Genomic DNA, 25,548 nt, shown 5'->3' on the forward strand with positions numbered 1-25,548 from the left:
TAAGATGGTATAAGATTTATTAATATTTTCTTTTACTAAGGCACCTGACATATAGAAATACTGAGGTACAAAAATGCAGTTTCCTGCATATGAGATTTAAAACCACATTTTGACAAAGATGAGCTACATCTCTTCTGCTCAGAACATTCAGCTTTTGGCCATTTTTTTCTTTTGTACCAGTTCAACAAGCAACTTGTATCTTGCTATACACTCGTCCTAAAAGGAAAAATGAAAGTGTTGATTAAAGTTTGATACTTTAGTATTGCTTTAACTCTCCTCATGCTACCTCATTCTAGAAGAGCTAGGTTCTCAGGGTTGTGTGGGTTTTTCTGGGGTCTTTTTTTGGCTTTGTTTTTTAAGTTGCACACTGAATTTCAGGAGAATCTACATATAGTGAAGAGCAGATCAGAAAAATGAACTTGCAATTTATGTTTCTTAATGGATAATTTCTCTCTTTAGCGCACGCAAACCCAAGAAAACAGTTGCTCAGTACTTCCTGACAATGACTCTAAAAGCAATTATTAAACCATTGTATTGTAATATCTATTTCAGAACAGTTATTCTGGTACGAGCCACACCGCAGGTAGGTTAAGACAAGCCTTTACAGTCGCTAACATAGCACCTGCTGATACCAGATACTGTTGAACAGCTTCAGAGCCAAAGAAACACTCAAATCCCCCACCCAATCTTCCTGCTTTCTCATGCTGTGTTTGGCACAAAAAAAAAAAGTAAGGATTTTTTGCTGCTACAATGACTGAAGCAAGCACACAACTATTACAAAATCTAGCACAGACCAACTGTATCAATGACACTGAATGCTGTTTTAAAGAGTACACTTACAAAAAGAACATCAGATTATTGAGCATTTAACACTTAGAGATGGATTACTTACTTTGTTCATTGAGATGGGTTGAGAAAGCTATTGTAAAAGTGTAAGCAAAGCAGCTAACCAACATTTGGTTACTGACTTTGAATAAAAATTTGGTTTAAAATCTAATCTGTCCTGCAATTAAAGATCTGAAAGGCAGAGGAGAGGTAGGTATTCAAAAGAAAAAGAAGGTATTTCAACATTCTCTCTAATAAATCAAACAAACTGAATTATGTGGAAATCTATTTTAAATAAAAACAACAAACATGACAGTGATGCTCTTTAGGTCGACTGTGTCTGGACTAATAGGCTAAGTAAAGACCTAACCTGTCTGCATGGACCCTCAGTTCTTAAGGTAATCACAAACCTGTAGAAAATATGTTTCCCCTCAATTTATACTATAGTTCAAACAAAACTAAGCATACCTTGCTTTTTCCAGGAACACATTTCGCTATTTTATCCCAGCGATCCGATGTTCCCTTTGGATACTGCTGCAAGGCCATTTCAAGAAGTTTCTGTTGATTTTGAGTCCACAGTTCTTCTGGGATACGGCTTTTCTCTCTTTTTCTGCTCTCATTATCACTGTCTTCCTCTTGCTCAGTGTTATCAAAGTCTTTCTGGCGTCTTCCTCTGCCCTTCTCTTCTGGTACCTCTTTCATTGCTAGCAGAGTCGTTTCAGGTGCTTTGACAATTCTTCGTTTGCGGTGTCTAGTTTCACTTGCAATAGTCTCCTTTTGACCCATTTGGACATGCACCTGCTCTGGGATATGATCATAGTTCCCCTCCTCCTCCTCCTCTTCCTCTTCCCTTTCCCGCTGGGTGATTATGTAGTCTGGCAAATTCACGTTGACTTTGACGTTCTTGGAATTCTGGGCCAGTGTTTTAAGCTCAGAGAGCCTAATGATACCTGTTGGAAGTATTGTTGTTACACTTCTAAAAAAATAAAGCAAACCACAAACAAGCAGGGAACTGCCCACATATAAAAGGTACTCAGAACAGTGCAGAGAGGGGAAAAACCTTCCAGATTAAGGGCTTAAGGAAAATGCTTATCAAGAAATCAAATTATTTGTTACGAAGCAATGAACTTTGCCAATTATGAGCTTATCTGGTTACCACACTGATACAAACAAACAGAACAGTCTCAACAAATGAACAAAACCCAGAATAAACTGACTAAGAAAGCCTGGAAGGATGTAACTACAGGGAAACATTCCCTTAGAATACCCATCACTTCTTTGCTCAAAGTAAGGCAAGGTTGCAAAAGTCTCTTAGCAAAGCATGCCCTGAAAGGTACCAAATGCAGTGTACTTGCATAGCTGTAATCCAAATATGGTGCTTTTTGGAAGCATCAGTGAGGATCTGGTAGCACACACCTGGTGTATACGTAACGGGATCCTTCAGTACTTTGGCTTTCATGGTAACCTGCATGAAAACAACAAGAGAAAGGACTATTAAAAAATTACATTGTTCAGGTTATTGAAGAATTCATTAGCAGGTTGCTGCAAAACACCAACATTGAACATACATTAAATACTGCGAGGCTGATGTTCTTCTGCTGGCTTTGTTCATATAAAGATTCCAAACTGGCAAAACCTAACTTTCTAGACTTTGTCCTTTCTAAAACATTCCTAGCTTATTAAAATAATGTAAGTGATGCTACACATTTCTATCAACATAATACATCACAGTTGATATTCAGGTTTTTTCTTTAATTGTTAAACCTTAATTCTCTAACCTAAAAATACCACGGGGGGGGGAGGGGGGGGGGGGGGGAAGGAAACAATGAGTTATCTTCTATATATCAGTTTCTCAATACTGAACAAAAGAACCCACGTAAGTCCAGATGACAAAGCATGCTAATGGACAGGCATGCAGTCCCAAATTAAATCTAACAGTCTGAACACCAAAGATCAGCGAAGACACCTCCTAAGTTCTAATATTTCAGGAAAAAGATTTATTACTGAGAATCCAAAGGATGGAGAGCTGCCTGCGTCAGCCTCTCCATGTATACCAAAATTTGTATCCTGGGAGAAAAGTAACACCAGATTTAACATTTTCATTTTTACTTAAGTAAGGAAACAAGCAGGCTTTCTCCCACCCAGAGTAAGGAGCTTCCCCATCCCAAATTTCTAGGCCTTACCATAGATAACGAAGATGACAGGCTTAATTTAAAATTAAGATCCTTTTAATCACTTAGATCATTTGATCTAACACAGATGCTAGATCTGAAATTCAAGTACCAAATAAAAGCATCTTAAAATGTAGTACTCAAAGAAACATACACACTTTTAAGTACTGAAAATGTTTTATGAAGGCCAGATTTTAATTTCAGGTTTTTTGAATATGAGGTCTTTGTGAAAAAGCTAGAAATCGAAATCAAGCAGTCTGAGCCACTCAATTAAAATGTAACCAGGCAACACAATGAATCAGAGCCAATACTACCTGGGATGGGTAACCTGTGTTTCCTGCTATTTGAATTTGGGACTACAGATGTTAACATCTGTTTAGTGTAAAGCACTTGGTAGCGTGCTGCCCAGAGCAAAAATAACTTAAAAAAACCAATAATATATACAAAATAAGTCAGAAATTCCTCCCTGTGGGATCATATTTACCCGCAATATAAATCATTCAGGTCTTCAGAGCCACAGCATAGACTTTGCTGTTTTAGCTAACTAATGTTAATAACAATTATTCTCTATGCTGAGCTGCACTGGAGAGCAACATGCCAGGGGCCTGTACAGCTATTTGCTGGAATTAGAAGAAGAAAATAAAAAGACTCAGGATTTTTGTTCTATGCAAGATTTGTGAGTACATCAGTAGTTAAAATACTTTGGTACCATCTGCTTCTAATCTAGTCTGGTTTTGGTTCCTCCCACCCACCTTTCTGCTCTTGAAATTACAGGACTTTGCTTTAAAAATAGGCAAGTGCTGGATCTCCTTAACTAAATGACAGCAAGACTTAACAAATTAAGCCTCATTTTCTGGGCTGATAAGTTTAATGAAAGTTGATGATTAAATTTAAATGCAAACTCTGTGAACAAAAAAGAAAAAAAATCCCAACTCCAATTAACCAAAATCTTTATCTAGACGTAGGTATCTGGCATAGAACACTCCAGTTTGTACTGTTGCAGTATGATAAAATTTTAACTGTTCAAAGAGAAATCATGGAATACTAATATGAACAGATAATTCTAAGTAGCACTAACAGTTCTGTCTGGGATCTGCATGATCCTGATTTTAAAAGCCCGAGATGGATTTTGTTCAACTTACTCACTAGTGACCTGGATGAAGGGGCAGAGTGTGCCCTCAGCAAGGTTGCTGATGATGCCAAACTGGGAGGAGTGGCTGGTAGCCCAGAGGCTGCGCTGCCATTCAGCGAGACCCGGGCAGGCCAGAGAGCTGGGCAGAGAGGAACCTCCTGAAGCTCAACAAGGGCAGGTGTAGGGTCCTGCACGTGGGGAGCAGTAACCCCACGCACCAGCACAGGCTGGGGCTGACCTGCTGGAAGGCAGCTCTGCGGGGAAGGGCCTGGCAGCCCTGTTGGACACCAAGGTGCCCGTCAGCCAGCAGTGTGCCCGTGGGGCCGAGAAGGCCAGTGGTACCCTGGGGGGCATCAGGGGCAACGTGGCCAGCAGGTCGAGGGAGGTGACACCCCCTCTGCTGTGCCCTGGTGAGGCCGCATCGGGAGTGCTGTGTCCGGTTCTGGGCTCCCCAGTTCAAGAGAGACAGGGAACTGCTGGGGAGGGTCCAGCCGAGGGCTGCAAAGATGATGAGGGGACTGGAACGTGTCCCTGATGAGGAAAGGCTGAGAGAGCTGGGCCGGTTCAGCCTGGAGAAGAGAAGACCGAGAGGGGATCTCACCGATGCACCCAAATACCTTAGGGGCAGGTGTCCAGGGGCTGGGGCCAGGCTCCTTCAGTGGTGCCCAGCGACAGGACAAGGGGCAACGGGCACAAACCGCAACACAGGGAGTTCCACCTGAATGTGAGGAAGAACTTCTTGACTTTGAGGGTGACAGCACTGGAACAGGCTGCCCAGAGAGGCTGTGGAGTCTCCTTCTCTGGAGACATCCAAAACCCATCTGGACGCGATCCTGTGCAACCTGCTCTAGGTGAACCTGTTTTATCAGGGGGCTGGACTAGATGATCTCCAGAGGTCCCTTCCAACCCTGACCATTCTGTGATTCTGTGATTCTCCTTAAAAACAGATGATCCACTAACATAAATTACCTTCCTTGAAGAGCTTATAGTCTAAAATAATAAAAATTAAAATAGTCGTGCTCCATTTTCATTATTATTAGTGTCTCCCTACTATGAAGCCTATGAAGGCTGAGTGGAGGGGAATCCATTCTTGCCTGCTGAACAGAATGGATCCTGAGTGCTGTCCCGCTACGCATCTCTTAACTACAAACTGTATTATATAAACTGGACTATAATAGATTACCTTGAAACGAGTGAGAAGAACTTGCCATGCAAACAAGCAGCTGATCCTTTAGAGGATTTCTGCAATGATGCCGTGGATGTGAATATGGCAAGGCATTATCTATCTACGTTCATGCATTCCAGAAAAAGGGTTTCTGTACCATTTTGCAATTTTAAAAGTACTTCTTTCAAAGATTTACAGCTTACTCATAAGGCCAAGAAGACAGGAAAAAAGACAGAAAGATTCCCTTAAGAAAATAGAGCAGAACAAATCGCAAGCAGTATACCGAGTTGCTACCTCAATGCCAATGTTCAGTTGTCTCTACATTCAACTCTGACTTTTCAGAGGTTGGCAACTAACCATTTCATCCTTCAAACTGAGACTACACATGCAACAAACTTTGCACTGGAAGTGGTGCAAATCAATATGCTGGATTCAAGTTTCCTTTGCAAGACAGACGTTCCCAAATTAGGTCAGTGTCAGTATCCCATAATAAATACAAATTTTGCTGCATATTACATCTGATTGAATTAGAATCTAAACCAGGCCTCTCCACTAGAACAGTGAAGTATTTTGGTTTATTCCTAGCTTCTACTGGCATTTCACATTTCCCTGTACATGCGAAAAGTTCAGAAGTACCAGTCTTGCCATAGATTATCTTATTTTAGCTAACTTCAGCCATAGCAACTTGGTGGACCCAAATGTAGCATTTGTAGTAAGTTACTCCATTTATCACACCTAATATTTCCAATGCTTTCTCTTCTGAAGGTATTATGGCATCTGTCCACATTTTGATGGACTTTCAATTTGAACATTCAGCAGGTAAGCTGGAAATAACAACTGTGTGTATGGTTTAGATATTGAAAATCTACAATTTCAAACGCTAAACAAGCACCTTCAGTTGACTTAAGTTTGACAAGTCATCAATCTTTTTACTTACCGCTTTACTATCATCATTCACAGGTTACATGAGAAGATTATTTGTCTATTATTCTCTCTTTTATTTGTTTTTTTTTTTTTTGGTCATCTTTCTTCTTATGGATGTTTTTGCAAGACCTTTTCCAGGTGCTATGTACAGCTCATGTCTACTCCAGCTCTTTGCACTGACTTCAGGTATCACTTATTTAGACTTAAGATTTATTTGTCCATCAGCTTCAACTGTCATTGCTGTTAAAGATGCTGACAGGGCAAGAATCATAACATGTCAGTATTAAACTACTAAGGATTATTAGGAATCCAACCTATGGAACACAAGAAATTGTATTTCAATTTCATCTGTTTGAGTTTAATCATTGCTCTTGCCACTCAAGTTTGCAGACTCTTCTTTGCCAGTTCCTCCATACTTTCTGATATCCTCAATACCAATTTAAATTCCCTCTCCTGTGGTGGGTAGTGTTAAGAACTAGGTAGTTCTTAACAGTGATTTTTTTTTAAAAAAAATCACTGTTACGCAATGTAAGTTGCTCTGTTGCTTTCTCTACTCAATTTCTTATAACTTGCTTATATTATTACTTTTTCCAAGTATGTTACCTGTTACCTAATGAAATACTGTTATTCAAAGTATGAAGCAGCTATAGAATCACTCTTCTAGTTATTATTGCTGATTGTTCCTGCATAATGCTTTAAAATTACAGTTTTCATGTACATTAAATTATGAGTTTTATCATGACTGAAAAGTTGTGCTAAAAGCCTGCTGTTATTGACAACAGCTTTCACCAGAGTATTAGCCAGTTCTTAAGTAATGCTGGGTCTGGGGACACCTTAAATAATAAGGATCAGGACTGTGAAATTGATTTAAAACAGAAGAGGGCAGATCTCATATTCCTGCAAGTATTTGTACTGCTGAACAGACACGCTGCATTATTTTAGAGAAATCAGCTTTAAACATTTCTGTTTCCCTGCCCAAATAACCTAGGCATCCCTGTAGTCCACCAGGGATAACACACATCACAAATGAAGTCAGGTAATCACATGCACAGTGAAAAAGATTTTTTTAGATTGAGAAAGATGACCAAAAACCCCCAAAAGGTTGGATGCAAGCAATCAAATTGCTGAAGCAGAAATCAAACCATCTTACTGTGGGACCTAAAGAAAAAAGCCACATGAACAGTTTGCTTCTGAGAACTCCCTTCTGAATTCAGTTTCAATAGCTCTTCAGCTACAAAAAGATTTTATCGAAAGCAAGTGGGATTAGTGGGATGATTTTATGTGATGAAAGCCAGACAGAGATGGTTTCCTCCTGTACTGCTGACAATTAGTCTGGATCACAAGACTAGTTGCTACTCAATGAGACACCTAGGAGTAAAAACATTCCTCATCATGAACATCCAAATGTTAAATCTCTTGTTACCCTGGACACCTGCCACTTCTTTCAGATGGGACAATCGAAGCTCCAGAGATATACAGGAGAAAAAAAATAATTATTCAGAGTCAGCTTAAAAGACTCTCAGTAGCACAGGCAAAAGCAAATTTTGTGATCACATGAATGAGTGGCTACTTTTCATCCTGCAGGGAAGGTAGGCATAAAAAAGCACAGAATTGTGAGAGATCTAGAGGGAAAACCCTGTAAAGTCAGGTACAGTGATCCTACTGATGCCAAACCGAGAGAAACAGCCCTTTTGCAAAAGCTGAAGAGCAATTCCCCATTCCCACAGCAGCAACCAGCAGCCCCTCACTTCAGCTGATGTCTCCAGCACCGTCTCCAGCACTGTGACCTGCCCAGCTTCGCAGGGCACATGCCCACAGGGCTCTGCAGCCTTTGCCATTTGCTGTCTCCTGGCAATTTTCTGTGGGCAACAATCTACCTTCCTTCCCTGAACAGGATACTATTTTGATTAGCATCGCACCAGATAATTACAGAAGTAAAATCCTCTTGGTTTCTGACAACATTCTGAGAAAATAATGTGGGGTTTGTAGAGGAAGACATAGCCATTTGGTTATGACCATAAGACACAGACATTTGGCTTCCCAAATGGGCATAACCGTCTTGCAAGGATGATGTTATCGTGCTACTGAAAACTGGGGGCTCTGATAAAATTGTTTAATAATCTTAGCATCTTCCTGAGCAGAAGTTCTCTAAATATTTACTAAAGCTGCCAGTTTCTCAGCATCAACTATCAGAAATCTGCTGTCCCAGTAGCAGTGCCCTGTTCATCTAGTTAGCTTCCTGCACACTCCATTTCTAGTTATGTCATGTAAAAACACCAAGATCTCTGGAATTCCAGAGAAAAATAATGTGGAGACAGACTGTGAGTAGTTGAGGCTAATAGGCAGCAATAAGGAACTACTTGAATCTTTGAGGCTAATTTGAGTTATAATCACACTTTTCTCATAAAGGAAAGCCAGACACACAAGAATTTTAATGCCTTTCTGGCTTTGTCAAAGTAGTAGGTTTTTGCAGCTCTAACCTTCCAAAACAGCACAGAATAAACTGCCAAATTTAAAGGTCTCCCCTGATAACCAAAATACTACCTGCTGCACTGAGTTTTCTTCCAATCTAGATCTAAATAGTTTTTTCATAGCATCCACAATTGTATCAAGAACTGTGTGACCGAAGTCAGACAACAATAATAACCCATTCATCTATTTTCATGTGACAGACTCAACATTTGTTGCTTTATAAACTGCCTTGCTTTACAAACACTAAAAGGGCTGTTAAAATTGTCTGCCAGTTTTAACAGATTGGTGAAACTTCAAATACTGAAGCACCAAGCCAAATCGTTCTCCGTTTTTGCAAGCATCCCAATTTGCAACTTACTAGAACTCTTGAAATGATGCATGTCAAATCAGAAGATGCACCTTTGTTTTAGCACTGCTTACAACAGTTTGCTTAGTACACTGTTACCAACTTTCCCAAAACTATGTAACATAACTAGTCTTTATCCACTGTGTAAATGACATGTTGAATGTAACGCTAACGTAGCAAATGAGTATTTTAAGGACAACAGCTTTTATTCTTGAAAGAACTAAGAAACATGTTAGGAATTTAATTGAATTTTCTTAGACCAACCAGCTGCAGCTGGCAACAGTACAGTTTTCTTATGGTTATGGACTTTGAAGCTGTGTGTGATTCTAAACTTTGCCACAGCAGATGGAGAAGAGGTAGCCTCCCCAACAGAAACACCCAAAACAACTGTGAGTTTCATTATGAGGCAGTTGTAAGATGTGGCCTGCAAAAAAGGCAAACTTGGCCTAAATCACCAGATACAGAACACTAGCCTCTCTCCAGTTTAAGTGCCCAAATAGTTAATTTAAAGCAGCAGCAGAATTACTCCTTTTTTCAGGACACAGAAAGAGGAAGAATTCAGCAACGAGAATTGTCTTGATGTTGGAAACCTCATACTATGCTTTTTCTTTTTTTTTCTTTTCTTTTTTTTTTTCTTTTGGTAGTTGAAATCCATGTTCAAGAGTCTTTAGCTCAGTGCTGTGGGCACTCACATAAGGTAAGAGGTTGGTTCAAATGCCCACTGCAACAAATGCTTGGACATTATTTTGTGACTGTCGATGCAAAATGCATCCTGAGTCAGAAGCTATGACTTCTGCAATGGAATTCAAACCCAGCTCACCAGGATGCATGTGGGACATTACATTAATTCAAGCCACTCTAAAAAGTTGCAGCGTCGCTGGCATGACCACCCCACAAGCCACCTATTTGAATTAAAAGTTGGTGTCTTCTGTAAAAAACTTTCTCCTTTAAGTGAAAAGAATGTGCTAGTCATGCTTTATATGAAGGAAATCAATCCTTTTTGCATTTGGGTATACATTTGTGCTGCCCAATTCTGCAAAAACTGTAGAGGCAACTGTAGGATTGCAGAGAAGCAAACTGCACAATGAGGGAACTGTAAACAGCAACCACTTTTTCCTTCCCTTCAAAAGTATCAATAGAGACCTTCTGGTGTGTCTCTGGGATTAGCCAGGCGTTTCAAATATTTCACTCTCAGACTGAGGGACCTACATAAGATCTAAATCCCATCTAAGATATTCATAACCCCTTTCAGACCTCAACACAGAGCTAGGCCTTTAGACTTCAATAAGCAACTGCAAGAACTATTGATTACATAAATATATGCAAGCTGCTAGGGGTGAATCTTTCAGAATATCCACAACTGGATTGCACAGTTACTGAGTTAACACAGACATAGTATACAAAATGAAATGCAAAACAGACTTAGGAAAACAATCTCCAGAAGCCAAACACCTAATAAACTCATGAACTTTTACATATGCATTTCATATATACATGTTTTCTTGCTGGCAAGGTAATGAGCTCACGTTTGTCAAAAGTAAGAAATCTATTTTAGAATGGCATATAAAGTATGATGAGTATGAACTCACACAGTCAGACTTAAAAGGCTGAATCTGTTGCTTGGACATACAAGAGATATCACAAAATAAGCACTCCCCAAACCTTGTTTTTGGGTTTCATGATAATTCAGAATGTTTGCTCAAATATAGCCACCTGTCTATTGTTTCGCTGTCTACCTTGGTATTTTTCTGTACAGGCAACAAATCCCAATCAGTCTGTTTTTGCAACACAAATGCGTAAGATTAGTGACTGCAGGAGCAAACAGAATCAGTTTAAATCCTGTAAGACAAGTGAATGATATTACTTCACAAGTATGAAATCTGAGATCTCTTTGCCTTTAATTTAAAAAACCTGCACCTAATAATCACATTAAAGTCTGTTTGGCATGCCAGACAGCTTTTCCTTCCTCTGTTATTTTTACAATTTGAATGTCCTTTGTAGTTACTGAAATTAATTTATGCCTTTCAGCAAATATTTTTTTTTAAACTTTTTATCTATAAAGGTAGGCATTGTCAAGTACAATATACTTCTATAATTTCACATCTAAATGCTTTTTCTCAGTTTTTGAATTTAGCAAAAGCTGACAATCATTACTACAAATCTTCATAAGGCTTAGCATTTGTCAAATCAAACAATGTAATTTTTGCAGAAATAGTCTTGAAACTCCATTCCATTCATTATTTATATTATGTTATAGGGTGTTCATAGTGCTTAGGAAATTCAAACATAACTTTTTTATTTTGTTTTAAAAGGTCAATTATTTCCTTAAGTATTGGAGGACAGGAATGAGAACTAACCCTGGAGCAACAAGTTCAGCAAGGAAAATGGGTCAAAGAACAGATGTTTAGAGGATGACAGAGAGCAGTGGTACAGGTAACCAGGTCAGCAGGCAGGAATCCTGATTAGAGTTAACTGAACTCCATTTCCCTTTCATAATCAAAGTACTTGAAAATCTAATTTATAACACCAGCCAATTGCAATAAAAATGACTTTAAAAGCTGTGGAAGCTTTCAGTTGTAAAAGCAGTAAGATTTCATTATATTAAGCTGGTTGAAAATCATCTTTATGGGAAAAGATTGCTGAATTCCCAATATGCACATACTAAAATGACAATTAGCAATTTAAATAATTAAACATACTGATAGAATAAGCACAACTTCACCTCATCTATTTTGGGTTGATTATTCATTGGCTGTTAAAAGATGTCTTCCTGAAGAGAGACAAGATAAACATATCCTATATTTAACATGACAAAAGTTAAAGTAATAAGCCTTCTTACAGTGTGTCTGCACCACAGTTGCAAGCTTAACCTAGCTCTGAGCTGAAAAGCACAGGAGTATGTTGCAAAGATATTTATGCTGGTATCACATGAGGGAGCATAAATCAAAGCAGTAGAGCTGAATGAGCTCAGGGGCACTACAGCATGGACACTGCTGTTCATTGTTGGATTTTGGCAGGCACTTCCCAGTGGCCCGCATCACATCATGTGGATGTACTTGTTTGGATGGGGAATCTGGTAGACATATCCATGATAATGGGCGTTATAGTAATCATTATTTGTGCAGTGTTGTCAGAAATTACAATTAACAAACTTAGATGCCTACAAACCTCCAATCTGAATAGTAATGGGGAAAAAAATCTGAAATAACACTTTGTTAGGAATTACTGAACTGAAGAACAGCCAAGCTAAGGTACATGCAGCGATTACTAACCAACTACAGTGACTATCTGGCTTTAATTTTACATTTCTTAAAACAAGTTCACACATGCTTCCAATTGTAGGGAAGGTTTTGTTTCCTCCCCCTTTCCTCCTAGATAGCTTGCACTTGCTAGTCTAATCACAGACCATATGAAGAGAAGGACCTAACCTCAGGCAGAATCACTACATTGATGTTTCTTGCAGATATTTGTGTAACCTGTTCTCAAAGGCCTGCAAATATGGAGGCTCCACAGCAGCTTTATCACCTCCATTGTAATTCTTTGCCCCACAATATTACTCTGCAGCCTTTGATAAAATTTGAGGTAATTACTTCTTGTCTTAGAAAACTAATACAGCGCAAAGCCCCTTCCCTCTTTACAGCTTTCTTTTCAGGTAGTTGAATACTCACATCCTCAGTTCCTATCTTCTTCCAGTTCAACAACATGAATTCCTTCATAATCTTTCCTTGTAGGTCACACTTTAGAGACCTATTATTCTCAACTGGAATCTTTATCTTGAATCATGTGTTTAAAGTGCAATAGTGAAAACTAGACACAAACTAAGGACACAGATGGCAGGTTTACCATCCTCCTGGTTTGTATACTCTCAGTAAGTTGCTTGCTTTTTTTACAGCTTGCTATTTTTGTTGATTTGTATCTAACTCATTATCTCTCTTAATTCCCATGCTCCTCCCGCTTCTTAAGAGCTACTCCTAGCCAGTTTTTGGGCATCTTTTATTTGTGAACCTGATCACCACCACTTTGCTGTGTGTCCTTGTATATATTCTCTGTTTTAACTTCACCCTATTTTTTTGCATCTTATTTTTCAAATTTGCTCTGACCTTTTTGAATTCTACTCATCTTCCAGTATACTTTCAGTTCCTCTTAGCTTTGTAAGATTTACATATGCTTACCAGATTCTGGGGTATCAAAGTCATGTTCTAGCAAAATCAAGGAAGAACTTTCCAAGATGAATAAATCTCTCTGAAAAGGAGTCAAACAAATTTTTGGGCCTTCTTTGTATGTGGAAAATCAGTATTAAAGCTCCAAGCATTAGAAACCTTGCTTCATACTGTTCCAAAACTCATTAACATAATTGCAGGAGGAAAATTCAGAAATTTATTTAAAAACCTTCGAAGCAAACAAATCTGCAAAACTAAGTTAAAATACCACCATGAAGCTGAAAAGGTCACAAAAGCCAAGAACACTCTCCTCAAGTCACTCCATCCTGCTTAAAAATTGCCAGTGGAAGCTAATATAGTTTGATGTAGGAATTTACTTTTTTTAAAAAGGAAGGAGTTAAGACAATTTAAAATGGAATTTCTTTGGGTTGGTCAGAGTGAGTGAATTTCTCTGATGGTCTTCTAGTATATATGAATGGTTTCAGCTTATTCTTTAAAAAGTATGGAAGTATCTGAGACAGAAGCAACAATGGATTAAAAAAAAAGAGAGATTATTTTGGACTGGATTACTCTGAACTGTTTTTCTTAACACCTATTAACACCTACTATTAAAAAGGGGTTGAATGTTTAAAATCACACAGAAACAAGCACACTATACCTTGTCAATCCTTTCTACTACAGTTTTCTAACTTTGAAAGGAAAACCAAGCCTTGCTGCTTTTGATACTTTACAGGAGAAGAAACAAGCAGGAAGTGGTCTCAAGTATTTAAAAAGTATTTCCTGTGTCACTGAAAATGTCAGAAAAACAAATTCAGATTTGTTCTTGAATGTTTTTCTTTTTTAAGATCTAGTGCATTTGCCATATAACACACACTCCAAATTCTCTCTGGTTTGACTAATGTTAAATTAGATGTAAGCAAGGGATTCCCAAATCCTGCTACACAAGCTATTTCCAAACAGCACCTCATACACCAAAACTTACCTCCCTGCACCTTTCCCAGTAGAAACAAGGAATAGTTGTTTGTGCAGCAAATGCTGCCTGCACATGCAAACACCTCTTTTCCTGTTGCAACGTTTAACAAAACCAGAAGGTTTTTCTGCAGCTTTAGTGTAACATTTCTTATTCAACTATAGTGATGCCCAAGCAAAATCAGAATCCTTAGTGTAAATTTAGATGCTATTCTGTGTCAGCTTCAACAAATATAAAGGATAACCTGTACGTCTCGTTCAATGGCTAAACAGATGTATCTGAAGTAGTTCCCAGTTACAACATTTCTGATACTAATGCAGTAATGGTTTAAGATCTAGAGAAATTTCCAGGAAGCTTTTGTTTAAGTATTTCTTCTTAAAACCTAATCGCTGCAACTCTGCACAATGTGATGATAAAAGTCACAGAAACTCCAATAAGTAGTCTCTGTCAGAAAAGCTGACCCAACATTATCAGCACTTAGAAATTTTTAGAGAAGTAAAAACTTGTGTGAGAACACTTACAATAATCATATAGTCACTGGAAGTAAAAAGGATTACACTCAGACCTTTCTCCACACATAAAGATCCCTGAATATTCCTTTCTTTCATACAAGAAAATGACAGCTCTCAGAACATACACATTTTTCTCATTTCTCTTTCCAGTTCACTAAAAAGAGCAGCATCTTGCTCAAGACTCCTCACATAATGGAAGACACAAGCAAGCTTTGTTTTTTCTTGCCAGTACTGGATGTGTGCAAGTATGTTCACCAAATATATTATGCAAGGGATTCTTAATAGAGAATGTTTTTACACCTGTCTCAAGGAATAAAGCAGAAAATGTGTGCAAAAAATCTTAAGATGGTGTTAGTTTTGTGATGGGTATACGTGGAACCATTCTGGGTGTCTGTATTACCAGTATCAAGCAAATGAATCAGTTTTTCCAAAGCAATCTCAAAAGATCTTTCCCATGCACACTGCATACTACCAAGCCACGTGAAATATTTTTGCTGTTAATATCTGCTTAGTAAAATGTAGCATGTTTTTTAATAAAGTCACTCCACTTCAGTAGTACAAATACTTCAAGGAGTACGATAAACAACACTAAACAGAATAAACAAAAGAAGACTTAATTTCATTTGCATAGCAGGTTAGTACTTCTTGCTTTCATCCACTTATTTGCAAATAAAGTGTATTGTTCTAAAATCATAAGAATGCAAATGGCTTGTTTTCTAGTATATGTAACAGAACTGTATAGATGCATTAAATCTTTCAAAGTAACTTCTAAAAATCTATTTTTGTGATTGTATTAACAGGGGAAAACCTCACACTTAAGAAGTACACAAATTGCCCAGAAGGCTATAATGGGTTACGTTTCACTCTAACCAGAGACTTTGTTTCCCATTATTTAAGATAAATCCAGAAATATAATAAACAAAGAACATCTAATCTCAAAATGTACATCAACAGATTTAAACATTATTCTCATTAACCCCTACAGAGCCTATAAAATAGGGTCAGCTGAAAGGGCTTTAAAATGGTCCTCAGCAGACACTGTATCATGTTCTAGTGATCTATTGCTTGAAAATGAGAAGTTTTTTACAGCCTAGCCCCTAAGGATTTTAAGATCGTAACACTTAAAATCCGTAAGTACAAGCTTTCTTTGATATCTGGTGCAATACTAAAAAATATGAATTAACAAGGATATTAATAATTTTACGCAATATCATTATTAACCATGCTATAACCCAGAAAAAGGGACTGAAATAATACGTATAACTCGTTTTAAACTTTCTAAAGATATTTTGGTTTAATTAATAGAAACCACCTGTCTAAACACCATTAGCTCATCTACATTTTTTAAGGATTGGCTTCAAACAGAAATACAATCCTTAACCAAGTCACACAAACATTCGCTTGCAGTGAAAGGAGGCTGCTACAAAACCCAAAGCACATTGTTTTTCTGTTATTGGGTTACAGTAGCTCAAATCTGTAAGCACCAGAATCCCCCATACAGCTGATCAGTTACAGCTGTTAATTGCGGAGGGAGAGACTGGCTGACATCTGCTTCTTGCATAGTTAGTTAATGGTTCACTTCCAGGTCCTAAAAGGATTGTAGCCTCTCTCAAAAGACAATATCGGCCCCCATATACGTCTGCCTTCTACACTGCCTGTCTTGTTCTGCTTTGTCACTCTCTATACAATGCAAATCTGAGTGAACTCACATCTGCCACTGATCGACCCAATTCGTGAGCAATCTTTTCCCATCGACCTGGGGTCCCTCCTGGGAACTTAACCATACTTCTTGTCAGCTGGCCAAGGTCCTCCTCTGTCCATTCAGGTGCCTGTAAAACATTTGTAAAACATTCATTACACTAGGATATTGGACATATTTTTGTGAGCTAATACACTGAAAAGAAAATATCTTTAAGCAACTTAATCAAATCATGCAAAAAAACCCCAAAACTTAATAGCTTCAAGTATCTGGGTACCACCTCCCTGTGCTGTTGCTGAAAATGCATAAACACAGACCAACACTGAGATGTTAAAATTTTTTTAACATTCAAAAAAGGCATTTTATATATTATACACACTGACTCAATTTCTTTCAATATTTATACAACATACATAACATTATAAAATGCAGTAAAGATAAAAAGCATCAATACTTTTATTAAAGGTTATGAAGTTATGCAGGGAGAAATTCAGAAGGGCTAATGCCCAACTAGAAATTAATCTGGCTACTGCTGTAAGAAAGAATAAAAAAAATGTTTCTATACGCTAGCAACAAAATGAGGCCTAAGGAGATTCTCAATCCTTTATTGAATGCAGGGGGAAACACAGTGACAAAGGATGAGGAAAAGGCTGAGATCATTAGTGCCTTCTTTGCCTCAGTCTTTAATAGTAAGAACCAGTTGCTCTCTGGGCACCCAGCCCCCTGGGCTGGAAGACAGGGACGGGGAGCAGAATGAAGCCCCCGTCATCCAAGGGGAAAGGGCCAGTGACCTGCTGCACCAACCAGACACCCCCGGTCCGTGGGGCCGGACGGGATCCCCCCGAGGGCGCCGGCAGAAGGGCTCACCTGGCCGCTTCCCAGCGCATAGGAGCAGCCCTGACTGACCAGGCAGGTCCTGCTGACCGGAGCTCAGCCAGGGACACCCAGCTGCAGAAGGGCAGGAAGGAGCATCTGGGGAGCTACAGGCCTGGCAGCCTGATCTTGGTACCGGGGACGGCTGTGGAGCCGGTCATCCTGAGCTCCGTCACACGGCACGGGCAGGACAACCAGGGGATCAGGCCCAGCCAGCGCGGGGTTACGACAGGCAGGTCCTGCCCGACTAACATGGTCTCCTTCTGTGACAAGGTGACCCGCTCAGTGGGTGAAGAAAAGGCCGTGGATGTTTGTTGTCTGCTTGGACCTCAGTAAAGCCTTTGACACTGTTTCCCACAGCGTTCTCCTGGAGACGCTGGCTGCTCGGGGCTTGGATATGCGAGCTCTGCGCTGGGAGAAACCTGGCTGGCTGGCCGGGCCCAAGGAGCGGTGGTGACCGGAGTCAAATGCCGTTGGTGGCCGGTCACAAGTGGTGTCCCCCAGGGCTCAGTACTGGGGCCAGTCCTGTTTAATCTCTTCATCCATGATCTGGGCGAGGGGATCGAGTGCCCCCTCAGCCAGTTTGCAGAGGGCACCAAGCGGGGGGAGTGTTGATCTGCTGGGGGGCAGGAGGCTCTGCAGGGGGGTCTGGGCAGGCCGGGCCCATGGCCGAGGCCAGTTGTAGGAGGTTCAACAGGGAGAAGTGCCGGGTCCTGCACTGGGGACACAACAGCCCCACGCAGCGCTACGGGCTGGGGAAGGGTGGCTGGGAAGCTGCTGGGCAGTGGAGGACCCGGTGGTGTTGGTCAACAGCCGGCTGAACATGAGCCAGCAGTGTGCCCAGGTGGCCAAGAAGGCCAACAGCATCCTGGCTTGTGTCAGGAATAGTGTGGCCAGCAGGACCAGGGAAGGGATTGTCCCCCTGTGCTCTGCACTGGTGAGGTCGCACCTCAAATACCGTGTTCAGTTTTGGGCCCCTCACTACAAGGCAGACATTGAGGTGCTGGAGCGTGTCCAGAGAAGGGGAACAGAGCTGGTGAAGAGTCTTTCGCACAGGTCCTATGAGGAGCAGCTGAGGGAATGGGGGTTTTTTAGCGTGGAGAAAAGGAGGCTCAGGGGAGACCTTGATCGCTCTCTACAACTGCCTGACAGGAGGCTGTAGGCAGGCGGCGGTAGGTCTCTTCTCCCAGGTAACAAGTGACAGGACAAGATGAAACTGCCTCAAGTTACAGCAGGGGAGATTTAGATTGGATATTAGGAAAAATTTCTTCACCAAAAGGGTTGTCAAGCACTGGAATAGGCTGCCCAGGGAGGTGGTCGAGTCACCATCCCTAGAGATATTCAGAAGACATGTAGATAGGGCACTTAGGGGCACAGTTTCATGGTGGACTTGGCAGTGCTGGATTTATGGTTGAACTTTATGATCTTAAAGTTCTTTTCCAACCTAAAAGTTTCTATGATTAAATCACAATTTAAGATGCAAAATTTTAGACATTTATTTAATTGCATATGTAAGTTTTTTATTTTTAGCAAAGACAAAGAAAATGGCCTCATTTTTATATATAAAAAATATCTCTAAACCACAACAGTCATTATAGCTTTTTGTCACTGTAATCATTCTATGTTTTAGCATTCTGGGATGACTGAGGAATGAAATCTGTTGATTCTCATATTCCATTAAGACTATTAAACACATACCCCCCAACACAGTTATGCCACAAAACAAAGCCCGATGCTCCTACCACCTAATAATGAAAAGATATAAAAATGTTTTGCTCTAACTACATAAGACAATCTGTTAAAAATAACTGTCTTCATAATGACCAACTAAAAGTGAACACAGCGAGGAACACACAATTAGAGCAATTTAAGGCATGAAATTGCATTTGCCTCAGAAAGCAAGATGCAGTAACCATCTTTGACATTTGCAGCATCTTAGGCAACGACTGCAGAGCTGAATCTTTGTTATCATCAGTAGTTTGCCATTTTATTTATTTTTAAGGAATTCTTTATGACATACCTCTTCTAATCACCATTTCCGATAATGAACGGGCACATATCAAGCAGTTTGCATTACAGAGCCATCAGCACAGAACAACAGTCAGAGGTGAGTGACCCCAGGGACCATCTCCACAACTACAGCAAAGCTTCTCCCTGACACTAATCCTGCCTGTCATTCTCCCACTGTGCTCTAACCACACTGACATCCGCCTGCTGCACTGCAAGCTTAACGGGGCCCTTCCTGACTTTTTACTGTCTCCCCCAATCAATGGTTCAAGCGTGCTCTTTTCACCATGTCCAAATGGCAGCTTCACTCATAATCAAAGTGCACTGCTCCTGTTAAAGGGCTTCCCGAAAGGCTCCACCATTTGCATTCATTTGCAAAGCAAACTACTTTTATTCACTTTGTTCTGCTATCAAGAGTGTTCCCTGAAGCAGATAAATTGGCATAAATACAACCTGCCACTTAAAAGACAGTAAATAATAGCCAATAGTAGCAAGGATTTTATCAATCGTCCTAGTTTGGATCCATGTAGTCCTTTATTCATTGCAGAAAGCCTCAGACATTCATATTCAGATAGTTTTTAATACAAGTATTAAATGAATTATCTATGATTCAAATGCAAGACGTTTAAATAATGTGTATGTGAGAGATCTTGCACATACATTACATGCATTATCATACAATTACACTCTGGCCTACAGAGAAATTATAAATACATAGAAAATCTCCACTTTGCACAACCACCTTATTACTTTAATTATATTAATATATTCCATATATTTATTATATTATACTCCATATACATATTACGCTAAAGTATTTCTCAGATTTATAGACAAGGTTTGGGGTACTTAATGTCCTACTTACGAAATTTGACTTAATTTTTGAAAAGAAGGCTTTTAACCAAAATCATAGAAGAATTCATTATTTAAATTAATGATGAAAATGTTTGTATCTCAAAATTAGCCTTAATATGCAGTTTACTGTTATTTTCTATTTAATTTATATTAAAACTGTGGGGTTTTTTTTTTTTCTTTTTTTTGGGGGGAGGGCGGGGGGAGGGTTGTTGTTTTGTTTTAAAGTAAGTTCACAGCTATTTTCTCTTACCATATCCAAAGCATAACTAAACAATTACACATGGAAATCAAGATTTTCTTTTCAATGATGTACACATGTTAGAAGCTTTCTGGTAAGTTTTATTTTCAGACCTTTTCGGTAAGCTTTGATTTTCCTATGTGCTCACAACTCTACTAACTATTTGTAACTATTACAGAACTCATAAGGTTATCTTCCTAAACAATGGACAAAACTACAATAATATTGTAGAACTGTAGCTAATGACATAGCTAATTCACAGCACAAGAATTCGTTAGCTTCATTAAAATATCAACTTGTTCATCTTATTTCAAGTCGACAATTTTAAAAGGTGAAGATCTAAAACATTTATATATTTGAAAAAGCTTTGAAAAAGCTTTTAGAAAACCAACTCTTGACCACTAAAGCTGTAAAAGAGCTTTTGTGAATTTGCAATTCCTCAGCAACAGTTAATTGTGTCTTCAGATGCAACAGCGCCTACTGTGATCCAACTACTACAAGCAGCTATGAGGGTGGTCATGGTGTGAATGTATTCTCCCTGTTCTAATCTGTAGCCAACTGTAACTGCGAGAGTCAAATGAATGCATAAACATACTGCTTTGTCACCTAAAACCATGTGTGTCCAATATTACTGAAACACTGGGCCAAAATTCATCTCTACAGTAAAGCAATGGAAGACACTACATGGTGAGGGGACAGCTGTTGTTACTACACAAGCATTCAGATTTTGCATCAAAAAGAGCCCCATTCTGGGATTAACTCCCCATACTAAATACAAAAATAAAACTATGGAGTTATGGTCTACAGTCTTTAAAATGAAAATAAACAAGTGTAGACATAAAAAAAATCATAGCATTCCCATAAAGAATAATCCTTTAACATGGTTTATCATACATAGCTGGCAATATTGAAGGATTAGTTCACTCAAACCACTATGCACCTTCTATAGAAAAAACATCCATCTTTCTTATTGTTTAGCATCACTCTTACACGTATGTGCATCTCTGCTTAGCGATTCCACACCACCTCTTTCAGCATGACAGTTTTAAACCATTAGGATTTATCTTTTTTAAATGAGCAACTCTATTTTCAATTACATTTAAAGCAAATTTTTAGACAACAAAGCATTTATTCTCAAGAAGAGTGACTTGTTTAGACCTGTTAACATTAGCAAGTATAAAACTACATACTGTGTTATTGATATAATTAGGAAGTGGCTAGTATTTGAGAATTTATAAAGGAAATTCTAAAGTTATTTATATTGACTTGATAATATGAGATAATTGCATTTCTTCAGTTTAAAATTTAGCTTTAGACCAGTTCTTCCTGTCATCAACATAGTGTAGATTCAACTAAAATCACTGTCGTTTGGAAGTTCAGCTCATGTTTCCAGTCTGCCTAGGACTTTGTGCTATGCTTCATCTAATTTTGGCGATTCGCTGATTTGAGTGTATCCAGTCCATGATCTTGCAAATAAACCATGAGGCAGCACCTACTTAAAAATACCTGTGCAAACATTTGTAGAACAAGGGTCCTAGTAAAATCCCAGACAGTTTTGCAAATCAGGAAACATTTAACCTACAAGAAGGTGGTGTTTCTATGCAGCAACTCTAAGAACTGAAAGTAAAAGTCTTCCCGATTTTGTTTCTTGCCCATAATGTCTTATTTTGCTTACAATATTCTTCTATGTTCCTGCAATTTCTTGCTCTACCTGTAAGTCTGAATTTAGTCTTGTTTTATCAAGTCTAATACACAGCTGGCACTGATCCAGCTGTTGCTGAACATTAAGGATCTGCTACAGTTCTTAAAGATCTCTTCTGAAGCTCTGGAGATCTGCTAAAGGGTATTAATGATATGAACTCTTATTCAAAGCCGCATGTTCATACAACCCTTTGGTCTTCCAAAGCGCTTCCTCAAAATCCAACTTCCACTAGTATCATTTTTATTGAGCCACAAAACCAAAGACAGCTATACTGTTTCAGAGCAATGGTAAAGGTAGGCCAATATGCTCATCATTTGTGCTCAGGGAGTGCAGCTCCAGAAAACTTTACTACATACTTTGTGGTAACATGAAAGATTATGTTTATCATTCATCCTTTCCAGATCCACTGCTGTGAGGAAACAGGGACCATATGCAGATACCAAGAATAAAAGAAAGGCAAGCATACAGGTTACCTCTAATATTTTCCCAGACTCCAATTATTTTTAGCTCAAGGAATTTCTCCTTGATAGATTTTATCTATTTAGTAACTTTCAATGAATCTGTCTTAAAATGTTTTTTCCAGTCTCCCTTGAAACCATAAACTTTCTGGATTTGCAACATTATCTTCACAATGAGTTGCACACATCTGCTACCCGTTATACAAGGAACCACCTTATTTTGCCTGTTTTGAACGCAGCTCCTGCTAGCTTTGATGACACATAGCTTTTGGCTTTGCGTGGAAAACTGGCAACAGTCTACATCTACTGACTTCCATGTCACTTACAACTTTGTTCAAAATATCCCTCTATAGTATACACATACAGCGTGCCCCGTAAGTTGTCTCTTCCTAGCTAAAGAGTCCTAATCTGCTCAGCTGGTTTCTCACATAAAAGCTGTTTTACGCAGAATACTGCCCATGATGCCTTTTTCTAAACCACCTGCAATTCCATTATAACCAGCCTCTCCAAAATGAGGTACCAAACTGCACACAGCAGAATTAATCAGAAGTTTATACAGTGGAATAAGTATTCTTCTGTATTGCTCTCTATTCCTTTCTTAACAATTTCTAACATTTGCACTGGGTTTTGGAATGATCCTGAGCTACGTTTTAAATGTTACCAGTGCTGGCTTCATTGAAGATCTCACACTCAAAGTATTACAGTCAGCTGAGGGCTCAACACGTTGTGCGTGAAGTTAGGACAGTCATCCACTAGATCAGCATTTTCATCATTTGGTATGTACATACTGGGAAGTTTTCCTGGCATTGTATTGCCCAAGCAGTCAAACTCCTAAGTTCACTCTGCAGTTCTTCAGCGTTTCTTCTCATGTTCACTCTTCCAAATAATACTATCACTGATAAACTCTCTCACCTCAGGGCTTACCTTTTTACCATATTATCCTGTTCACTATGCTATATGAATATATTGGGCAGCACAATTCCTAGCAGAAACTCAGCCCAACTCCACTGCTAACCTTGCTCTGCTGAAAGAGCTATTTATTTTTAACCTCCATTTCCCATCTTTTAACTAATTATTTATCTGAAAAAATATCCCTCCTCTTATCCCATGACTACTTTCTTTCCTTAAAGGCCTTTAAGGTTTGTTAAACCCTTCTGGAAAATCAAGCAGACTTTATTAATCAGATCACCTTCTCCCTGCATATATTTGTTAATTCTTCTACAAAGCCCAGAGGGTTTGAGGCAGGACTTCGCCTTACAGTAGCAATGTTCAGGACTCCATGCAAGTCATATTTACCTGGTGCTCATTAATTCTATCCTTTATTTCAGTTTTTGATAGTTTTCCCTAAAGAGACATCAGATGCACAGGCCTGTAAAGGTCCCTGAATTCCACTGACAATAAATAAAGAGAATGACACATTTGCCGTTTCAGTCCTGAGGCACCCGAGAAAACCAACAGTTAACTGAGTTATTTAATCTCTAAATTTTCTTTGAACTCTTGGTTGCATATCCTCTGGCCCCAGTAAATTAAATAATTTAATCTTAAACAATATATTACACAGGCATGAAAGACCATTAGAGAATTTTTCAAAGCAACTACATGTAAATATGAAGATATGAGTAATTATATTCACTTACAAACTTGTCAGGATAACTTAACCATAATCATTTTTGTTTATACTATTCTTCATGCAGGAATGCTTCCACCATTAAAATATTAAACAATATACATAACGTAAATAGACAACAGCTCTTATAAAAGAGTAATACCTAAAAACATAAGCATGAAGTTTCTTCTGCCTCAGTATCAGGTCGTTCACTATAGCAAGTGTAGCAGCAAGCGTTTTAAGGGCAGAGAGATTCTTTCCCTCACAGCTGTCCCCAGCCCGGATTAGGGATTTCCTAAGCATGAAGTTGAATCCATTCCTGTTACAAAGCCAGTGATGAAGTTGTCTGCTCTCCTCATCCCATTTTTACTCTTAATCAACATTATAAGCTGGCTTTCTACACACATTCAGTTTCTTAGTTCTCACCATACCCTGCTGCCTTTTCATTTGTCTGTCCAATACATTTCTGCCCTGCTCTACAGCTCTATATGTAACATAGAATGGAGAAAAAAAAAAAAAAAAAAAAAAAAAGACCGGAACACCAAAACCACACCACTCCTAGGCAGTGTGGTTTATTTAATTTCTAAACACATAGTTGAACACAACTTTTCTGCAGTAGGAAAGTCCATAGAAAGAGATAGGACTCCTCAGGAGCGGAATTTCAGAGTGGTGATTTCACAGACATTTCAACTAGTGCTGCCCTGAATAATTCGGCATCACCCCTTGCAATTTACCACACTACAGACCATTTCCAGTACTGAACAGATGCTTGAAAATATACATGAAACTCTCATAGTGACATTTTGCAATAACAAAAATGTATGTTTCCTGTTCTTTAACAAATTACTCTAAAGATTTTCCCTTTCATCGTATTATTACTTTGTCTCTATAAGAAGTCTTGCTGACAGAACCTGTCAAAAGCTTTATAAAATCCAAGTACACTGTAAAGCTCAAATAATAAGGCTTAACTTTTCTTTAAATTCACGCTGACTTTTTACCATTATTTTTAAACTGGCACATCCAATAGGATCATTCATTTCACAATTTCAAAAAATTACCCAGTATGGAATAGATGCTAACCAGCCTGTACTTCCCAGAATTCTCAATGAAGCCCCAAAATTGGTATCCTACTTCCATCTCCCATTTCAAGGCTCATTTAAGTAATTGCTAAGATATTAACAGCAGTATTAAATTGATTTAATATTAAGAGTTCTTTTTAGGTCAACTAATAGTGAAGACCATTGTTCTAAGCAATTTTTAATTTATCAACTTCAGATGAATGCTTCAATCTAAAACACTCCCTCCTCACTTGTCTTCAATACATGATGTCAAAAATTCCCAACTCCTTTTAGCCCTACCATCCTCTTGAAACTGCTTTATGTTTTGATCATCCACTACTTCAACAAAAACCTTGGCAGTGTTCCTTTATCTTC

The 25,548-nt window shown here is 38.8% G+C and overlaps 1 protein-coding gene across 1 annotated transcript in view; it reads right to left on the bottom strand.

The window, feature by feature from the left end:
• The window catches only part of DNAJC1 (DnaJ heat shock protein family (Hsp40) member C1), a 113,311-nt gene continuing 87,763 nt past the window's right edge, over positions 1-25,548 (bottom strand). The window contains exons 9-12 of the mRNA XM_040591264.1: positions 16,387-16,506; positions 2,242-2,290; positions 1,294-1,775; positions 1-216 (exon numbers count right to left, since the gene is read on the bottom strand). Coding sequence (XP_040447198.1) covers positions 148-216; positions 1,294-1,775; positions 2,242-2,290; positions 16,387-16,506 — 720 coding nt within the window. The 3' untranslated portion in view covers positions 1-147. The remainder of the gene's footprint in view (positions 217-1,293; positions 1,776-2,241; positions 2,291-16,386; positions 16,507-25,548) is intronic.

The sequence above is a fragment of the Falco naumanni genome, chromosome 4 (genome assembly GCF_017639655.2).
Source record: "Falco naumanni isolate bFalNau1 chromosome 4, bFalNau1.pat, whole genome shotgun sequence".
Taxonomy (NCBI): domain Eukaryota; kingdom Metazoa; phylum Chordata; class Aves; order Falconiformes; family Falconidae; genus Falco; species Falco naumanni.